This window comes from Chelonia mydas, chromosome 19 (genome assembly GCF_015237465.2).
Source record: "Chelonia mydas isolate rCheMyd1 chromosome 19, rCheMyd1.pri.v2, whole genome shotgun sequence".
Lineage (NCBI taxonomy): Eukaryota > Metazoa > Chordata > Testudines > Cheloniidae > Chelonia > Chelonia mydas.
In genome coordinates, this window is record NC_051259.2 from 18,531,345 (window position 1) to 18,551,592 (window position 20,248).

Here is a 20,248-nt window from a genome sequence, read left to right on the forward strand (position 1 = left end):
GGAGATGTGACAGTCAGGTTTTCAGAGAACAGACCATAGCAATTATTACAGAAAATAGACTTTATTTTTCCAGTTTATAGGATAGTTCCCATCACACAGAACATGACTGGTCACGGAATCCACAGCCATTAATGCCCTCAGTCATATACATACACTGCAACCAACACCTAGTTCTGTGTAAGGCATCTGGCGGGCCCAGGGGGAACCACCTGCTTGCTAATATACTCGAGTACAAAGGGGTAATGCAGCCCTGCCAGGGCACTGGGAACCAGTAAGCTTCAACAGGCTGGTTTTTAAAGTAACAGGGCTACAGCAAAGCTGAGGACACAGACTTTACCGACTCCGCCAGGAGGGCATAGGAATGCTCAGAGGGAGCATTTTAGGGCTGTGCAGCTTTTCCAGCTTTAGAATTTGACAAGTTGCTGGTTAAATTACAATCAAATTGAAAATAATCAAAAAGCAACAAAGCAGCAGGCAGCAGAAATGGTTTTCAAACAATCCTCTTCTGAAGAGAATCCCACGCCTGCCAGCTCATTAGAGAAGGGACAAGTCTCACAAATGCAGCCAGCCGAGGAAAGAATAAAACAGCCAGGTTAACCTTTATTAATGTAACACAGAAATGTACCATCAACCTCCTGGTAGAAAAGTATTTTACACACGTTGGAGGGGACATCGTATAAATATCGCTAGGAAAGGTCAATGGCTGCAATAGTTTCACACTCAGCCTAAGTTTTGCTGAGGTCTTAAAGGTTCCTTAAAATAATCTGAAGTAAACAAACACAAAGCAAAGCCTGCCAGCTATCTGACTGCTCAGCACCTTGGCTTCTACACTCACTGCAAGCACCGGACGGTCCCCCCAAGGCAGGGTTCCCCTGCAGTTCTATGTTGTACAGTGACTGGGGGGGGGGGGGGAGGGGTTCCCGAGGTTAAGGCACAGATTTCAAATCCCAAATTAAGCTCACTGAAGCATGAGAGACATGTTCCAAACAGGCTCAGTTTCACAGGACAAAGTGCCTCAAGCATGTTTACAAAAGAGCTTCTGGCTAGTGACCCTCACCAGCGAGAGATGCTTATGGAAACCAGAGCAGATTCTCCTTTGATCATCCAAAGTAGACTTCTCATCTTCAGACACACGCAGCATCTGTCTCTTTGGAAACTATGCATTTTGGTTAATTTCCTGCTGGCTGCTCCCCACTCTCAGTGGTTAATGTAGTAGCTAACCCTTCTATGGGCTTTATTTTACAAATAGGTGCTTTAAGGAGCTGAGAACAAGGCAACTCCAGTACCTCCTGTCACACATAGGACATCCCTCGCCGCACTCCTCTAGCGTCCCCAAACACACGGGCACCTCCATATACAGTGCATGCCTTCCCTGCCCCAAGTCCTCCCCCAGCACACAACATGTTAGGGAGAGCAGAGACAATGGGGTCTCCTCCCAATGCCAGTGTGTAAACCTCACTGGGGTAATGGCAGCAACATGAGCGAGACACACTGCTGTGTCTGAACACTACATGACCAGGCAGCCTCCCCCGGCCACCAATGCAGGGAACAGAGCAGTAGTTACAAATACAGATGTAGTTCCAAACATTAGGACAACTCCCATATAATGAGCCATTAAGTAACTACTCACTGTTGAAACTGGCATGACAGATTCTCTACCAGGGAAGTTGCTTCCCAGACTGAATGGTTTCTATGTACACGGCACTAAACACATGGAAGAAGTTTCCTGGGGAGTCAGCTACAAATGCACCCAGCTCTGGAGTATATCAGTTTAAGGTCAGAGTGCAAAACTAGTGCCTAGTGAGTGGATAGAACAAGAAAGGCAGGCTCCTAGTGCCCGGGCTCCCTTTGGCCGTTGGGAGGAGACGACATTCCTTATTTGTTGTTTTATCAAGGAGGTCAAAGATATAAATACACCTGAAATCCAGAGACCCCTATGCTTCCCCAGTTCTCACCACTCTGGCTCTGCCTAGATTAGCAAACCCATCCAGCTGTCCCAAGGTTCAGAGCTGACAGTGCTTAGAACAGTGGCAGCAGCCAGCAGGCTCCAGCACTGCCAACACCCGTGCAGCTGAGCTGGTGCTAGCCATAATGCCAAATTCTCAGACTGTCTCTGGCACAGACAGGGCTCACTGCCAGTGGATTTCCTTAGAAATGCATGAGCTTGCTGCGATGGGGGAGTAGGTCAGGCACTTTGGTAGCTGTGGCCAAAACATGCAGCTGCTCAATGTCCCTCTCAGTGTGTAGCTCTTTGGAGTGAAGCGCTGAGCTTCCCAGACCATCCCCTCTACAGGTTCCAGATCACAGATCAAGGGCTGTCTCGGGAGCTCAGGATGTCTAAAGATGGGATCCTTCGGGTACATCAAACCATTCGTAACCCAGCTGAGCACAAACAGCAGAGAGGACGTGCTGCTGCTGGACATGAGAGGCTCCTACACTGTACACAGGAACCTCCGAGTCGCACATGTTCAGGTGCTACCATGGCACATGCTTAGGAAAGAGGCAGAAGCGTTTCACATGGGATGGGGAGAGCTATGCACAACAAAGCCCTGCAGCTAACACTGGAACTGCCCTCTGGCAATCTCCAAGGTCTAACACACGGCCAGTACCGAGCAGGGTGGTGCTAAGACACAGGTCTTCTCACTGGGAGCTGCTGTCACTTACGCCCTAGCAGAAAGGCCAGTGTAGCTACAATCCATGTCTGGGTGCAATGGGGGAGGGGGTCGGGTGTCTCCACTCATTGCTAGTGGCTCTGGGTCTCAGTTGTCCTAGAAAACAGAATTCCACTGACAAAGGGATTTTTGTCGGGTGTAACGGGGTCTGTAGTGTAGTGGGAGGAGGAATCCAAGCAACTGAACCTGATTCTGCCAACAGGAACTTACTGGACCCAGACGGAACTGGGAGAAACAGCCCAGAAAGCTCATTGACATTTCCTTTCCTAATATAATTTATGAGGATAATTGTGCCTCAAATCACTGGTGGCCAAGTGAAGAACCTCCCATCACATCAGCAGTGCTGAATGAAATACAGCACACGTTCCTATAGTGCCCATCACTCTGTAGTCCAGATCACTGGCCATTGGCGAGACTAGAATTTGGTAATTCTTAGCTGGGAGACAGGGCCCAGGGGAAGGGGTCTGTGGTGACTGAATAGAAATGCAAGGGTTCACTAGGAAAGCAGACCTTTTCCTATAGGGGGAACTACAAGTCCTGGATACATGCCCTTCTTCCTCGTTACTATGCAGTGAAGCTGTCTTGGAACAAAATCTAAAGAAATGGCACTAAATTAACTCCTCTGAACAGATGGGGCGGGGCTCATTTTCACAGTGACAGAGGTATTTTTGACATTTTCATTAATATTTCAAAATTAACAGACTTTTTGGCCTTGCGAGACGGGGAAAATTCAACCCTGCCCCAGACGCTGGACTCTTTTCTATAAAAATAATGTCTATACATTCACTGTGGGTTCTATAACTAAGTTGGTTAGAATGGGAGAGGGATCTTACAAAATCTGTTGCTATTATATTACCACAAGGATAAGCACAGTGAATCTCTGGCGATTACCAGCTAGAGCTCCTTAGCCCCAGTCATTCCCTTCTTTAGAAAACAGAGAACAATTAAAGACTGCAGCTATACTGTGTCTGCTGCTTTGGGTAAACCCCTTTGTACCTGGCAGTACCCGTGCTCCTGAGGAAGTGACCGGATGTCACCTCCTACTGTACAGTTTGCATCAGCTACATTTCTTCATCAAGATGAAAAGAAAGCTCCCAGACAGACAAGATTTCTTCCCCTCCTGGAGAGGGGCTTGAAAGGAGCTACATTTGCTCCTCTCAGCTTCTTACAGGAAGTCTAACTCGAGGGCCTGGTGAAGGGACACAAGATCTGCATGGTTCGTGATCCTCCAGAAGGGCATGTTGTGCTGCAACAGAGAGTTACAAAAACACGGTTACAGAACGGCTATCCATCTTCACATAGTCACATCAAAGTGCATAGGTCGAGTTTGACAATGCAGTCCCAAAGCTGACAGGCCCTAGCATACACTGGGCCACCAGGATTCCGCTGGCCTGTTCACGCCTGTGCTACCCACACCTCTATGTTCAGGATGAACAAGGCTGCAGTCAGCTGAGTTACAGAAGGTGCTGACCTCAGGCTTTGGGCAAGCTGCTGCTCTCAGAGGACAGGTTGCTGCCTAGTTTACAGGAGGAGCATGCTTAGATGAGAAAGCAGCTGCATGGCACATGCATGAGAGTCAAGTCTGCATAAAGACTGTACAGACAGTGACTTAGTGCACTTGGCAGTTAGCAGGATTGGATTGAACAACCCTGAACAGCTTGCTTAACCAAACTGTCAATACCCACTGTTAGTCTAATTTATAAAACCGAGAGGGGATAACCAGGAGCAATCTAGTGATCTAACGACTGTTAGGAATGGAGTCCTCACTCATTTCAGAGACCTTGCACCTCACCAATCAATGTAATACAGTAACATTCTCTGCGATTATCTAATGAGGATGGTATTGTACTAACAGGCTACGAATGCAAGTTAAATGCAACCAAAAAAGGAAGCACCCAAGGGAGACATTAAGGCTGAGAAATCAAGCCCTCAAGAGTCAAGTAATTCTCCAAATTAAAGGATCTCCCACCATGTTAACTCTGTCAGGCTCCACATCATCCTATACGTACAGTCGCTGTTAAACAGCATACCTTGGGGGAGGGGAAAGTAGGGTTACTGTCCCCCCAGCAACTGTGGTTCTTTGAGATGATGTGGTCAGTGTGGATCCCATTGTAGGTTTGCATGCACCGCTGGTGGCAGATTGGGGTCTTCTGAGAAGCATCCATAGAGGCTGTCCATGTGCCCCATGCCTCCTCATGCTCCCATACGAGGACATAAAGGGAAGGACAGCCATGACCCTCCTTCAGTTCCCTCCTAATTCTCCCTGGATAGCGGGATGAGGAGTCTTGGCTGTATCAGTCAAACAGGAACTGAATTGAAGCACTGCTGTCCCGAACCTGTGAAATGTTTCACAGAGGTCAGGGGGTTGCTCCACGTGGCCGCCCTACAACGGTCAGCGTAGTTCTGTAGCAGGCCAGAGATGTTGCCAGTTCCTGCTGGAGCGTGCCTTGACGTTTGGAGGGGCAGGCGCAGCAGCCAACCGACAGCAAGTGGGAACGCACTGTGTGCTCTCCATCGAGATTTGCAGGAAGGAGATGGCTTGGCCTTTCAACACATCACATGTGGCCACGAAGAGGCAGGGAGGAGGTCTGAGAGGCTTAGCCTTGTTGATGTAACAAAGCAGGCTCTTGGAACAGTCAGAGTATGAAGCTTCGGGAAGAGGACTGGTAATGATAGAGACTGGTTCAGGTGGAGTTCTGAACTCAGGGTGGTTTCATCACCACTGCTCCCTGTCGAAGGACGTACATGGCAGTCCAGCCATGAGAGCTTGTGCTTCACTGACTCTGTGCTGATGTGATGGCCATGAGAAAGGCAGTCTCAATGGTGAGATGGCACAATGAGCATTCTGCTAATTATTCTCAGGGGGGCTCCATGAAATATAGGAGAACCACATGAACCTTCCATGTGGGAGTAGGGTCTCTTACTGGAGGCAGGTCTGGAGAAGGCCCTTGAGAAATCTTGACTCTGTCTGGTGTGAAAAAACAGAGTGTAACTGCGTTGGAGTGTGGCACACTGATACTACTGCCAGATGGCCTTTAAGGGAGCTAAGGCCTAGTCCTTCCTGCTTCAAGGACCAGTATGTAGTCCAGAATTTTTGGTATCAGGGCCTTAGCTGGGTTTACATCATTTTGAGTTGTCTACATGGAATATCTTTTCTACTTCGAGGAGCAAATCTTCCCACAGGAGGGTTTCTGACTCTGCAGAAGGGTCTCCTGGACCTGCAGGGAGCAGTCTCCATCAGTCCCGTTGAACCTTCCAACATCCAGGCCATCAGATGCACCAACTCCAGGTCCAGGTGCAATACCAGCCCCTGGTTCTGCAATTGCATGTCCAGGTAGGTGGAAAGGTGTATTAATGGAGATGTCTGCAGGAGACCTGACAGCCAAACTTGCCTCAGCCAGGAAGAGGCTATCATTATGACCATAGCTTGGTCCCATCTGATCTTGGATATGATCCTGGGGATCAACAGAAAGGGAAGTAGTCCTTGAGACCACTGAAGAAGAAAGGTGTCTGTAAGCGAGCGGGACTAAAACCTCCCATGGAGCAGAAGTCCTTGCATGTGGCATTGTTCACCATGCAAACAGGCCTATGGTGGGAATAGCCCACCAGCAAAACACTGGATCTAGGGATGGATTTCCACAGTGACCACTTGTGGTTGGTTGCCACGTTCCTGCTCAGGAAGGTGCTAGGCTGTTCAGTGCAGAGCTACTGGAGTCACTGTGTGTCAGTGGCACCAGTTCCAGAACACAGTCGCCTCCAGGCAGGAAGGAGATGACTGAGTACCTCCCTGCTTGTTTGTGCAGTGCATCACCAGAGTGTTGTCCATAAGGATCTGCACTGTGGCATTCCAGAGGGCAGATAAGAATGCTATGGAAGCCAGCCTGATGGCTCTTAGTTCCAAGACATTCACATGGAGTTTTAGATCATCCTGAAGCCAGAAAGCTTGCATCTGCAGGTGGTTCAGGTGGACACTCCAGCCTGTGACCAGCATCATCATCAGGGAGGGGATTAAAAAAGGTACCCCTTTTCTTATGTACAGTGGGTCTAGCCACCATTCGCGGTACCACAGGACATGGGGTAGGTCTGAGACTTACTTGGTCATAAGGTGCCTAGATGGGGAATAGACTGTCCTCAGCCAGTGTTGCAGGAGGCTCAGGTGAAGTCTGGTAAGTGGTGCCACATATGTGAGCACAGACTTAAGGCCAAGGGTCTCAGACATGTACACACTGTGGTTGTTGGCCTTGTCTGTGGGTCACACACTACAACTGCAGGGACTGGAACTTGTCCTCAGTTTGGCAAAAGCTTTCCTCAAAGGAGTTGAGCAGAGCTCCTTTGAACTCTAACATCTGTGCTGGTACAAGAGACAACATCTCATGGTTTACCAGGAGTCCCAAGTGGGAGAACGGAGCGAGGATATGAGCTGCTTTGGTCTCCCCTTCAGATCTGCCTCTGACCTGCCAGTTGTCTAGATACGGGGAGACATAGATTCCTTGTTTCCTTAGATGCTCGGCCACCATGGACAGACACTTGGTGAACACTCTTCGCTCTGTAGAGTGTCCAGAGAACAGAACCCTGTACTGATGACAGTCGGGCCCCACTGCAAATGCTTAATACTTCCTGTGGGCCAAGTGGATGGCGATTTGGAAGTATGTATCCTGAAAATCAAGAGCCACAAACCAGTGGAGCTTGGAGCTAATGGAGGCAAATATTACCATCCTGAATCTGAGATGGCATATGTATTTGCTGAGTCTCTTCAGGTCTAGGATAGGTGAAGACCTCTTTTCTTCTTTGGGACAGGGAAATACCAGGTTTAGAAGCCTCTTCCCCTGCACTCCTGAGGTACCTCTTCTATGGCTCCTAGGCAAAGCAACGGGGTCCACTTCTGTTCGTTACAGGCTCTTGTTAAAAGGGTCCCTGAAAAGGGATGGGGTGGGGGTGGGTGGGTATCAGGTAGGGAATGGAACTGGACAGAGTCTGCTTTTCTGAAGTCCAGGGTCTGTATTCTGCTGCTCTCCTTTCTTCCTTGTCTCAGGATCCTGAATTCGACCATCTCATAGTCACTGCCTCCCACGTTCCCATCTACTTTTGCTTCCCCTACTAATTCTTCCTGCTTTGTGAGCAGCAGGTCAAGAAGAGCTCTGCCCCTAGTTGGTTCCTCCAGCACATATCCATCCATGACAGTACGCCAGTCATGTGAGTTATCCCACCAAGCCTCTGTTATTCCAATCACATCATAATTCCTTGACTGTGCCAGGACTTCCAGTTCTCCCTCCTTGTTTCCCAGCCTTCTTGCATTTGTAGAAGGCATAGAAGGCAGCATGTTTGGAGTCCGCCATTCTAAGTTCCTGTACAGGTGGGCTGTCTCTATGGGCAAGTTGTACAGGGGATCTGCAAGCAGCTGTTGGTTTGAAAAGTGCTAAGAACAGAGTAGGCCAATAAAAATAAAGAATGAAGGTGGTTCTGAAGAATCTCAGAAGATCTGAAGGAGGTTTTTGATAAGTTTAGCTGGAGTGAAAGACTAGATGGTCAGACACCATCTAGGCTCAGTCTCGCTGCCACGGCTGGTAAGAGGGAACTGAGGGAGGGTTGTGGCTGCCTGTCCTTTCTGCCCTGGCAGGGGCCACAAGGAGACACAGGGCACATGCTCGGTCCTGCCAGGTACTGCAATTCAAAATAATCCAATCTGATGCATGTGAGACACATGCATACTACAGTGGATCCTCACTGACGTACACAAGGGAGAACACTAGAGGAGCACAATGTGACAGAGTTTATGCTGGCAACGGCACCAGGAGATGAAGAGGCCAAGATGAACAGCTACACAGAGGCAAGAGGGGAAGAGCTGGGATGGAGTGCATGTCACAGGAGGATCGGGGAGGAGCTCCACACCACTGGGGAGCAGCCAGGGAAGAAGAGCCAAGCCCCAGGAGCAGAGTCTGTGGAAAAGAAGAGCAGTGCAAGCTCAGCCCCCCAGTTCGCATCAGCACCACAACCTGAGCTGCAGTCCCAGACACTCACCTGTTTAGCTGCTATCTCTTCATCGCGCCCATCTCCGATCACCACATAAGTTACTTTCTTTCCAAATCGTGACACAATCCTCTCAAAACAGCTCTCTTTACCTGCCAAAACACACCCCAAAGGTGACTGCTTGTGGGAGCAGCACTACTCACCCCAGCACAGGCCCACCCAGCCAGGCCAAGGGCAGACTCTCGTTTGGTTCCTTTCACAAGGCTACCATCTCCTTGGCAAGGACAGAACACCTGCTTTGGACTCTACTGGTACAAGCTGTTCCCATTCACATGAGCAGCTGGAGAGAGCCAGGCATCAGGGATTTCTCATTTACACAGTGCTCTTATTTCCATCCCAGGATAGAGAGAGGGTCATTTCAAAGCACACAATACAAATGCTGGCTCCTTCTCTGATGCGGGAGCCCAAGTCCATGTCTTTTTCAAATCCAGTACTGGGCTGTCTAGAAGGATGAGCTCACAGCCACTGCATACTAGGGGAGTTGGGCACCAGGGAGAGATTTGTCTGTGCCTGCCACTCCCTTCCCAAGTACTGGCTGGAAACGCCGAGCAACTACAGATCTAGCTCCAGTGACTAGATGGGCCAATGTGCCATATCCAGGCCATTTGAGGGGTGCAAGCCAAGGAGTTCCCCAACAGGACTGTTAGCCAATTCAGACATCACACAGCAGCTACACCATTCCCGAGAGGGTGCAGTACAGCCCCGCCCCCCTCCACCCAACTGGCTCTGCTGTCCGGTGCTGAGGAGGGTAAAGTCATGGCCCTGCCCTCACACTCTGTCAGGCATCTAGCTCCCAGAGGCTTGCCAGCAGGGCCTGTGCTCTCCCTGGAATTCTGGCCAGCACCAGGGCCCTCCCTTCTCCTGCACATCCCAACACAGGGCCTGACCAAAACTGGGCCTTGAGAGGGACAGTGAGACTCTGCCAATTGAGCAACGCCTCTGTCAAGTCCCTTTAGCAATGGCTCTGTCTGCTGCAGGAGGCTGGGTCCCTGCACTGTATGCCAGGTGGCTGCAGACTCTCTATTTCCTAAAGAGATTTTACTGAAGAGGCTTAAATCTCAAATATCTACTGATAAGAATGTGTTAAAACAATTTGAATACTTCAGGAGCTGTACTGAAGCCATATTCTGTGCTCTCTGTGAAGTGCCCGAGGACAAGGATGAGGGCAGAAGCCCACAACTGGCAGTCTTGGGCAGTGCTGTTCAAACTTAGCTGTGTTACTGGGGCCTCGCCTACATTAGGGTTTTTTGCACCAGGACAGCTACCCGAGTGCCAAACTGGCATGGATGTTCTGCACCTGTGTTAAGTGGGGTTTATCCCAGGATAAACTGTGAAGGTACAAGCCATGCATTATGCCAGTGCAGTCCATCCACACTGGTGATGTAGCAACAGTGCTAAAATCCCTGACATAGTTGAGCTCTGGCTCTCCCTCTAGAGGTCCCAGCCAGCACTCCGAAACAGGCACCCCTGGCAACAACAAAGAGCTATTTGGAGCAATAACCGTACCTATTTTTGTAGCACTATAAATATTTTCAATGGGGAACACTTCTCCCAAGCCGTACAAGAGAACTTTGGCGAGAGCTGGCACCAGCTGTGTCGTCGTGATCAGGACATTCACACAATTTTTTCTAAAGGGTAAAAGAGGTAACAATGAAAAACACAGCCATGGCAGAGGGTGCAGGGGCTGGCTCTGGACAGCTGGCTTAGACAACCATAGCAGGGGCCACATGCTTTGCTGGACACTGCTGTACTTTTCAAAGCAGATCGTGATTTAGCCTCTCTCTTTTTGCCTACTGAAAAAGTCTCCTCCTTGCTCTCCCCCTCATCCTTCTCTTACATTTAGCGCTTTTTGTACATCCCTCCTCTTCTTTAAACTGCATTCAGTGCCTTTAACAGTAGCTGGGCTCTGTCCATCACTATTGCTTTCTGTTCCAGGTCACTGCCATGAGCGCGCGAGTCAGTCTGAGTCGGAGCTAGGAACACAGCAACGTGCTGTCACTCTGTCCATCACTATTGCTTTCTGTTCCAGGTCACTGCCATGAGCGTGCGAGTCAGTCTGAGTCGGAGCTAAGAGCACAGCAATGTGCTGTCACTCTGTCTATCACTATTGCTTTCTGTTCCAGGTCACTGCCATGAGCGCGCGAGTCAGTCTGAGTCGGAGCTAGGAACACAGCAATGTGCTGTCACTCTGTCCAGCACTATTGCTTTCTGTTCCAGGTCACTGCCATGAGCACGCGAGTCAGTCTGAGTCGGAGCTAGGAACACAGCAACGTGCTGTCACTCTGTCCAGCACTATTGCTTTCTGTTCCAGGTCACTGCCATGAGCGCGCGAGTCAGTCTGAGTCGGAGCTAGGAACACAGCAACGTGCTGTCACTCTGTCCATCACTATTGCTTTCTGTTCCAGGTCACTGCCATGAGCGCGCGAGTCAGTCTGAGTCGGAGCTAGGAACACAGCAACGTGCTGTCACTCTGTCCATCACTATTGCTTTCTGTTCCAGGTCACTGCCATGAGCGCGCGAGTCAGTCTGAGTCGGAGCTAGGAACACAGCAATGTGCTGTCACTCTGTCCAGCACTATTGCTTTCTGTTCCAGGTCACTGCCATGAGCACGCGAGTCAGTCTGAGTCGGAGCTAGGAACACAGCAACGTGCTGTCACTCTGTCCAGCACTATTGCTTTCTGTTCCAGGTCACTGCCATGAGCACGCGAGTCAGTCTGAGTCGGAGCTAGGAACACAGCAACGTGCTGTCACTCTGTCCAGCACTATTGCTTTCTGTTCCAGGTCACTGCCATGAGCACGCGAGTCAGTCTGAGTCGGAGCTAGGAACACAGCAATGTGCTGTCACTCTGTCCATCACTATTGCTTTCTGTTCCAGGTCACTGCCATGAGCGCGCGAGTCAGTCTGAGTCGGAGCTAGGAACACAGCAATGTGCTGTCACTCTGTCCATCGCTATTGCTTTCTGTTCCAGGTCACTGCCATGAGCGCGCGAGTCAGTCTGAGTCGGAGCTAGGAACACAGCAACGTGCTGTCACTCTGTCCATCACTATTGCTTTCTGTTCCAGGTCACTGCCATGAGCGCGCGAGTCAGTCTGAGTCGGAGCTAGGAACACAGCAACGTGCTGTCACTCTGTCCAGCACTATTGCTTTCTGTTCCAGGTCACTGCCATAAGCGCGCGAGTCAGTCTGAGTCGGAGCTAGGAACACAGCAATGTGCTGTCACTCTGTCCAGCACTATTGCTTTCTGTTCCAGGTCACTGCCATGAGCGCGCGAGTCAGTCTGAGTCAGAGCTAGGAACACAGCAATGTGCTGTCACTCTGTCCAGCACTATTGCTTTCTGTTCCAGGTCACTGCCATGAGCGCGCGAGTCAGTTTGAGTCGGAGATAGGAACACAGCAATGTGCTGTCACTCTGTCCAGCACTATTGCTTTCTGTTCCAGGTCACTGCCATGAGCACGCGAGTCAGTCTGAGTCGGAGCTAGGAACACAGCAATGTGCTGTCACTCTGTCCATCACTATTGCTTTCTGTTCCAGGTCACTGCCATGAGCGTGCGAGTCAGTCTGAGTCGGAGCTAGGAACACAGCAATGTGCTGTCACTCTGTCCAGCACTATTGCTTTCTGTTCCAGGTCACTGCCATGAGCGCGCGAGTCAGTCTGAGTCGGAGCTAGGAACACAGCAATGTGCTGTCATGCAGGAGTCTGTCCCTCACTCCCCTGGGGTGGGGGCAGCAGCACCTTTGGCCACTGGGAAAGGAGCACTCAGTTTCAGTTCTGAGCACTTCCTTTGACTGATGCTCATACAGACAGTAACAAACACCTGCCGAAGCCAGGCCCAGCCTACTTTAGCCAAACAGGGGGCTGCTGTACCTCAGGTCTCTGGGGGGAAGAAACACAAAGTGGCAGGGAACAGAGAGAGCCCAGGGGATCCCCTCCAAAAATTATATCAAATGCTCTAAGGAATAGGCAGCTAGAGAAAGCTGTGCACGGGTACTGCAAGCATTAGCTGCTTCGAGGGGCTGCTGATCACGCAGCCTTTTGCTCTGCTTTTCGGCACAGGTGTGTCGCTGTAACGCTGGGCAAGCAGCAGGGTGAGAGGGTCACTATTCCCCTCCACGAGTTCTGCTGAGTTACTTCCTGTTCTGACAGAGGAATGGACGCTGCAGCGGGGCCTGGGCAGCTGGTCACGGACAGTTACCGTTGGAGTGACACGTACTTGGCCCCAGTTCCATACCTGGATTGTATGAGAAGTAGGGATTTTAATGCAGTTCCCAGCCAGGAATCTGTTAACACTTCTATATCAGCCCGTAGTCTCTGCAAAGCTTCTCTCTTCTGTGGGCTGAGGAGGCCTATAGGAGGTGCAGACAAACAAAAAGCTCCTTAGAAAACCATATTTCCCCAAGTAGAGGTATTGTCCAGTGCAGAGAACTGCCCCATTCGGGCCTCAAGGTAGCAGCAGTGCTTTCTGGTCTGACTGGCTGGAAAAGGCATGTTAGAAGGGTTGTTTTCAAACCTGGCTATGAGATTAGGAAAACAACAGCCGGTAAATCAGTTTCCATGCACGCAGGTGACATGGTTGGGAAGTCAGGATTGTAATTGGTGTTTGAATTCTAAGGAGTGTGGGGAGAGGAAACAGGGCAGGGCATTTCATGATACTTTGACATGATTGCGTAAAACTAGCTCTTAGAGTACTGACAGTATAATCTGTTCCGTTTTGTTCCATTCCAAAGTGCACCGAGTGAAGGACAAGGAGCTAGGTAGGAACTCCTGGGTTCTATTCCCAGTCCTGACACAGACTTACTGTGTGGCCTTGGGCAAGTCTATAACCTCTCTGTATCTGAACTTCTCCATCTGTAAGAAAGGAAAAATGCTGACCAAACACCCTTGACACTGGAGTGGAGCACACTGAAGCAGTAAAGCACTATATTTATAGATTCATAGGGCCTGAAGGGACAATTCTGATCATCCCGTCTGACCTCCTCCATAGTACAGGCCAGAGAATTCCACCCAGTAAATCCTGAACCAAGCCCAGAATGTATGTTTGAGAGCTAGAGTACAGATCTTTTAGAAAGAGTCTTCCAATTTTAGTTAAAAGACTTAAATACAAGGGGTAGCAGTGCTGTCATCAGTACGTTTGCACATCCCACTACTGCTCCTGGGTTAGTGTGGGCAATGCAGAGTTTTGGGGTTGTTAGGAGAACACTTTTTGTGGGAGGAGGGGAAGAGAAGAAACTGGATAAGGAATTCAAAGAACTTTGCTGACAGATTTTAAAAAAGGCGCATCAGACTGTGGGCCCAGCAGTCTGAAGAGCGCACACAGCGCACATTTCAGGAAAACTCACGGCGGTTAAGGATGAATCCTAGGGAGACGTAGGCAGCGTGAAACGTGCAACATTTCACACCCCTCACCAGCTAACATTGTGCCAATTCACCTCAGTCCTGACCTCCAGCAACTCTAGACCAGCACCTCATCAACACAAGCTAAACCTGGCCAATGCAAACAAGGCCTAACGCGCTACACTTCCAGTTGTGGGATTCTCCATCTCACATCACAAACCAGTCTCATTCTGCACTCTGTACTGCTGAACAACCTTTTGAATGTCTCTCTTTTTCACACGGGAAACAAATCAAGGTTTGTGAAAATAAATGTGGTGAAGTGCAGAATGGTTTATGTCAAGCGATTTAAGGTGAGCAATATGCAGCTATTTGTACAAAAGCAGCAGCAATGGGACATTTTACATTTAATGGAAAGATTATAACCTGCTAAAGGCACTGGAAACTGATCAATGCAACCTACATAGCTAGCAAATTGCATCAGATTGCCTTTCAGTTCTGGCTAATGCATTTTCAACACATGAAAATGATGCAACATGTCACGGGAGAGTGGCCATGCCCCTGAAGCTAGGAAATGGAAACAATGGACGCTCTGGGTTCTCCCAAAGGGTGGATCCCATATGCTGCCTTAGGGGGTGGCGGCTTTGCTAATGCCCAAGCACCAGGATGAGTAAAAATTACTATATGTGGAACAGCTTCCAGCAAGAACCCTGCTTTGTGCATGGTGCTCAAACTCCACCCTGTGGTCAAGGTTCCAGCACCTGTGCACACACGCGTGGCCTGCACTCACCTCCAACATTGCTTTTGTGCTTGTCATAGATCTCTCGCACTTTGCGGTAGCGGAAAGCCAGTTTTCTCATCCAGTCCACTCCTCCCTGTGCCCCCACTGCGGAGCTGTGATTGGCATTGTTTCCTGAGCCACTGAAGCCATCCGTGGAGAAACTGTAGTTACTAAAGCAGAAAAACAAACCTGTTACACAAGCTGCAGCAGCAGGCTGGCTGACATCCTCCTAACTGGTGGTTTTCTAGTTTCACACTCTGCCCATGGCTGATCAAGCCTCTGGGACCGCCAGTCCTTCCCCCCATTGCAGACAGGTCCTCTCTACATAACGGGCCTGTTCCTCAATACCAGTGAAGATGGGGACTGTGTGTGCTCACTGGGCAATTTACCTCAATGCTCAACAGGTCTCACAACTGCACCTGAACCGCTGCATTCGAAGTGTGAGATTATTCCTCTTGCACTCCCTCAACTACAGAAACCGTCTTCTTCTCCCTTGGCTAACACCTCCCAGTTATATAGCATTATATATAACAGAGTGGAGGGACAGCTCAGTGGTTTGAGCACCCAGGGTTGTGAGTTCAATCCTTGAGGGGGCCATTTCGGGATCTGGGGCAAAAATTGGGGATTGGTCCTGCTTTGAGCAGGGGGTTGGGCTAGATGACCTCCTGAGGTCCCTTCCAACCCTGATATTCTATGATTCCCCTTTAATCACCAGGCCTCAGTACTCAAATGTAATCACTCTCTTTTCATAGGTCTCATCCTTCTCAACCCTCCACTGGGGAGACAGGCAGCACTCCACGCAGTGTCCCCAGCACAGTCTCAACCGGTCAAGAGGGTGCAGTACTATTACCCTCTTTGCTTTACCGGAAATGCCTCTCTACACACACACAATGGCACTTGTGTTTGCACCAAGGCTTTCTAAATAAGTCACTTTCCCTTTTTCACTGCTGAGCTTGAACTGCCACATTTCTTTGAGACATTGGGGTTGTTTTTTTTTTTAAAGTGAAAAGTTCTAATAAAGTTGTTTAAATTCACAGACATGTATCTAGAACCTAAACTCCATAAAAGCTATGTCTGAGAATCCCTCCTGGTTTAGCGCATCTCACTAACCTCACTTTGCACTTCAGATCATATCGTACTGAGATGCACAAGCCAGAGACTGCCTATAGTAGCCCATTAGCTACCTCCCTCATTTGGTGATTCCCCATTAAGACCTTGCTACCTCTCAGCCAATGTGTTCCAGTTTTCTTTGCAGCTGCTTTCTGACTTCCCTGCTTTCATTGGCTTCAATACAAAAAGGTTTCACTGAAATCTAGTTAAGTTACATTTACTGTGTTACCGGTCTCCCTCAGGCCAGCAGATTTGTCAACTGCAGTCTAGGTTTACTGAGTCCATGCTGCTTACTACACATAATTCTTTCCTCTAGGTATTTAGACAATTTTTTTCATTATTCAGTCCAAGATTGTCTGGTACTGTTTTACACTCAGACTAATGTGTCAGTAGGGTTCCAAGTCTTCCATTAAATAGACTGTCATTTCTATTTTCAGGTGATAGGGTACAATTTCCAAGGTAAGGACATGCCACTATAAATACCATCAGTGGTATTCTCTAGCCTGTTTCATGACACTTCACACCTTGTTTGTTTTTTTGCACTGAGTTGATGCATTCACAGACATGACCACAACCATAGCCTAGTCTCTTTTTCTGAAGGCTTAATTTGGAAGCCAAAGTAGTTCAAATTATTCCTTTCAATGTGCTTTTCCCTGAACTTGTCAATACCGAAGTTCATCTGCCAGCATGTTACTCAGGCACCTAGTTGTGTTAGGTTGCTCTGAAGTTCCTTGCAGTCTTCTGTGACCATTTTAACTTAATTATATTGGTGTCACTTATTTAATGGTCCAACTGTAGTTACAGCTCAGACCGACTCCTGTGTGTTACGTGAGCCCAGATCACAAAAAGCCTCTCCTCTTGTGTGCTCTACAGCTAGCTACACCCAGAAGCCTTTTTGTAAGGAGTCAAGAGGCTGCTTTGCTAAATCCTATCCCAGCTGACCAGTTTCCATGTGAGTAGCTGAAATTTTAGCAATTTGTCTTTGGTTTTTCTCAGCACTGTGCACTTGCTCTCATTACCCTAAATTTGGGTAAACTGGGAGAGAGGGGGAAAACACTTTCTGAACCCTCTATGGCTGCTTCATCTCTTTGTGGACAGTTTCTTTGGCGTAAATTCAATCAAGACAATTTGCAAAGACCATCATGTATGGAGGGGCAGCAGCCAGCCCAAAACCGGACTGCAGAGTGGCCTGGCGAGAGGAGAGCTGCCTGTATGGGGGGAAATTCAGGCCTAGCACACTCCCTCCAGGTAGAAGAAATGAGATGCCAGGCCCCCCCGCTCCCATCCCCCAAGGAGAAGCACAGATATCACCCAGACTGCTGCACCCATCTTGTCTCCTCAATACTGTCCTAATATTGCTTTACTGTGAATCAAGGTGTAGAGTTGGCCCAGGGAAAGCAGGAAGCTTAGATTGGGAGATGGCCCCTCTATGATAAAATGTAAGAACCACAAACAAGGGAGTAAGCCTGTGCTGGCCAAAATGATCTAGAAGGCCTTTCTAGCTTGTATCAACCATTCACCCTAGGTCACAGCTGCACGGCATCATGTCAAAGACTCTGGCAGGACTTTCAGAAGGCAAGATCTCAGACTTGGAGCCTGCTCCTCAAGTTTACCCAGTTTCAACCACCAGATAGTACAACAGAGTACACAAGTGGTTATGCTGGATTGTTTGGCTAAGTAGCTTCCCCTTCCCTCACAGCTTTTCTTGTAGTAAATCTCTCAAACAGAGAAGCACTAAACCAGTTGCTCACTCCACACACTTCCTGAATATACCACCTTAAGTCTTGTCCATTGTCATCCGATGCAACATCTTCTACATGCACCTGGTCACACTCCTGTTCAAGACAAAAGACCCACAGATTGCTGTAGCTGAGGAATGCACTGATAGAACAGAAATTGGCTGGTTGTATGTGTACAAATCTTAGATTACCCAACAGGATTAGCAAACTGGTTTAGATGAAAGACGAAATCTTCCATCCTGTCCCCCAAAACAAACCTTTTTGAGGTTCAAAGAACTTCAGTTATCTTTGCCTCTCACATTTAAGATTTCATTCCTCAGCACCTCTGCACTTGCAGGTTCTGGCCAAGACTGGAACTTGAAGTACCAGAAATGTCTGGGCAGAGTTTGCTTCCATGACATTTCAGCTCAGGTTTGCGACTCAAAGGTTCAGAACATTTGAACAAATAACTGGAAATTGTCGGAGTTTACCCTGACTGAACTTCTGATGCTCATTTAGAGTGACAAAGTGGGTGAGGTGGAACAAATGTGAGCCCCACGCAGCATGTCTACGCTGCTGTTAGAAACCCACGACTGGCCCATGCCAGCTGACTCAGGCTCATGGGGTTCAGGCTGTGGTGCTGTTTAACTGCAGTGTAGACTTCTGGGCTTGGGCTGGAGCACAGGCTCTAGGATCCTGCGAGGTAGGAGGGTCCCAGAGCTTGGGCTACAGCCTGAGCCTGGAAGTCTACACTGCAATTAAACTGCCCCACAGCACCAGCCCGAGCCAGCTGGCACAGGCCAGCTGCAGGTGTCTGGCTGCAGTGTAGACATACCCACAGAGCTCTTCTTCAGGGTCTGGGAGAGGTACTCCAGCATCATAGCTAAATGCAAGGTGGAACAGATTGTTTAGCATAAGTAGTTAGCACATATTGTAAGGGATAATTCGAGGTAGAGTGGCCCGTCACACCTCTGCAGTCACAGGACACAAAGAGAGGGTTAGTGGGTTACAGATTGTTATAAACAGCCATAAATCCAGGATCTTTGTTCAGTCCATGATTTTTAGTGCCTAGCAGAGTTATGAATTTAAGCTCCAGAGGTGTTAACGGGCCACTGTTCCTTGAATGGTCCCTTAGAGTATGTGCTACCTACTTATGCTAAAAAATCTGTCCAACCTTGAATTTAGCTGTGACAGTGGGAGTATCTTTCCCAGACCTGAAGAAGAGCTCTGTGTAAGCTTGAAAGCATGTCTCTCTCACCAACAGAAGTTGGTCCAATAAAAGACATTACCTCTCCCATCTTGTCACTCTGATATCCTGGGCTGTATCGACATCTGCAGCTATACTGCATGAAGCGCATCTGTGACTTTCACTTTGGCTACCAAATCCACACTGTATTTTACAGTATCTTTGTGCAATGTTGAATCATCATCTGATCAACAATTATCCAAATCCAAATTAATTCCATCCCAATACACCAGCCATGGAGACATGCCACCAACCTGTAATGTAGTGGCGATATTGCAAACAGTGCAGTGCTCAGTAGAGCAAAGAGCCTGTGCAGAGTCATATCCCTAAATGCCCTTTTTCTTGAAAATTTTTCCCTTGCTGCTACCACTGGAGGTGATGGTAAGACCACGAGTATCAAAAAGTTCACTGGCCACTGCTGGCATTTTAACTACCTTGTGTAGACCTGAGCAGGCGAGGTGATGGGGCAGTTAAAACTACAGCTCAGTGCAATTTTTTGGGCAAATAGTAAATTGGCCAATAAATGCATTTTTCGGGGCACCAAACCCATTCGCAAATTTGGGTTGAATTTGGCAAACAGTTTCAGCCAAAAAAAAAGCAACCCCAAACCTGAAAACAAATTTTGAAAATGTCAAAATACATTGATTTGACATTATTTCAAATGAAATGTTGGTTCGAATTGACGTTCAAAACCTTTGATTGAGCCAAATGAAATTTTTTCATTTTTTTTTGTTTCGTCAAGTAAAACAGAGAAAATTCAGTTTTGGTTTGAAACCAAATAACCTTTTTATTTTGTGTTTATGATGTTTCTGTTTGGACACCAAACAAACTAGTCAGTCATTGGCTCGGTCTAATTAAAACACTGGTGGCTGCTTGCAGCCCAGTCTAAACTACTGATCCCAACATCGCTCCCCCATTTGAGCTGAACCAGTGGTAGCAAACATGAGGAATTGGAGGAAAGAGCCTAGTAGAGTCACCACCAAGAACCAGGGGAAACGCTGAATGTAGTGCAGGATACAAACCTAAGTGCAGAGCTCTCGTTGTTGTTGATGGGAATTGGGACCCACAGACCCCTTGGTGCCAACTGGCAGAGGGCACAGGGAGTGCAGGGTTTTACAGGGATCCCCTGGATCAGAGATCTGCACAATAGTTCACCAGAGGGTGGCATGTGAGATCTCTGCCAAGAGCCAGTAGTCCACTATGATTCCTAATAATCATAGTGAAATGTGTGTACAGATAATATTTAAGGCATTATGTATCTATGCTAAAAATTATGTTCTCAAAGTCTTGAAGTTAAGGCAGGTCACCAGGATGTGAGACAGCTGGGACATGCTCCTTTCAGACAGGAGGTAACAGATATCTA

The 20,248-nt window shown here is 48.5% G+C and overlaps 1 protein-coding gene across 1 annotated transcript in view; it reads right to left on the reverse strand.

The window, feature by feature from the left end:
• Window positions 1-45: 45 nt before the first annotated feature.
• Window positions 46-20,248, reverse strand: part of EYA3 (EYA transcriptional coactivator and phosphatase 3) — a 141,921-nt gene continuing 121,718 nt past the window's right edge. The window contains 6 exon segments of the mRNA XM_043532426.1: window positions 46-3,918; window positions 8,691-8,791; window positions 10,206-10,327; window positions 12,931-13,045; window positions 14,821-14,981; window positions 17,698-17,756. Coding sequence (XP_043388361.1) covers window positions 3,838-3,918; window positions 8,691-8,791; window positions 10,206-10,327; window positions 12,931-13,045; window positions 14,821-14,981; window positions 17,698-17,756 — 639 coding nt within the window. The 3' untranslated portion in view covers window positions 46-3,837.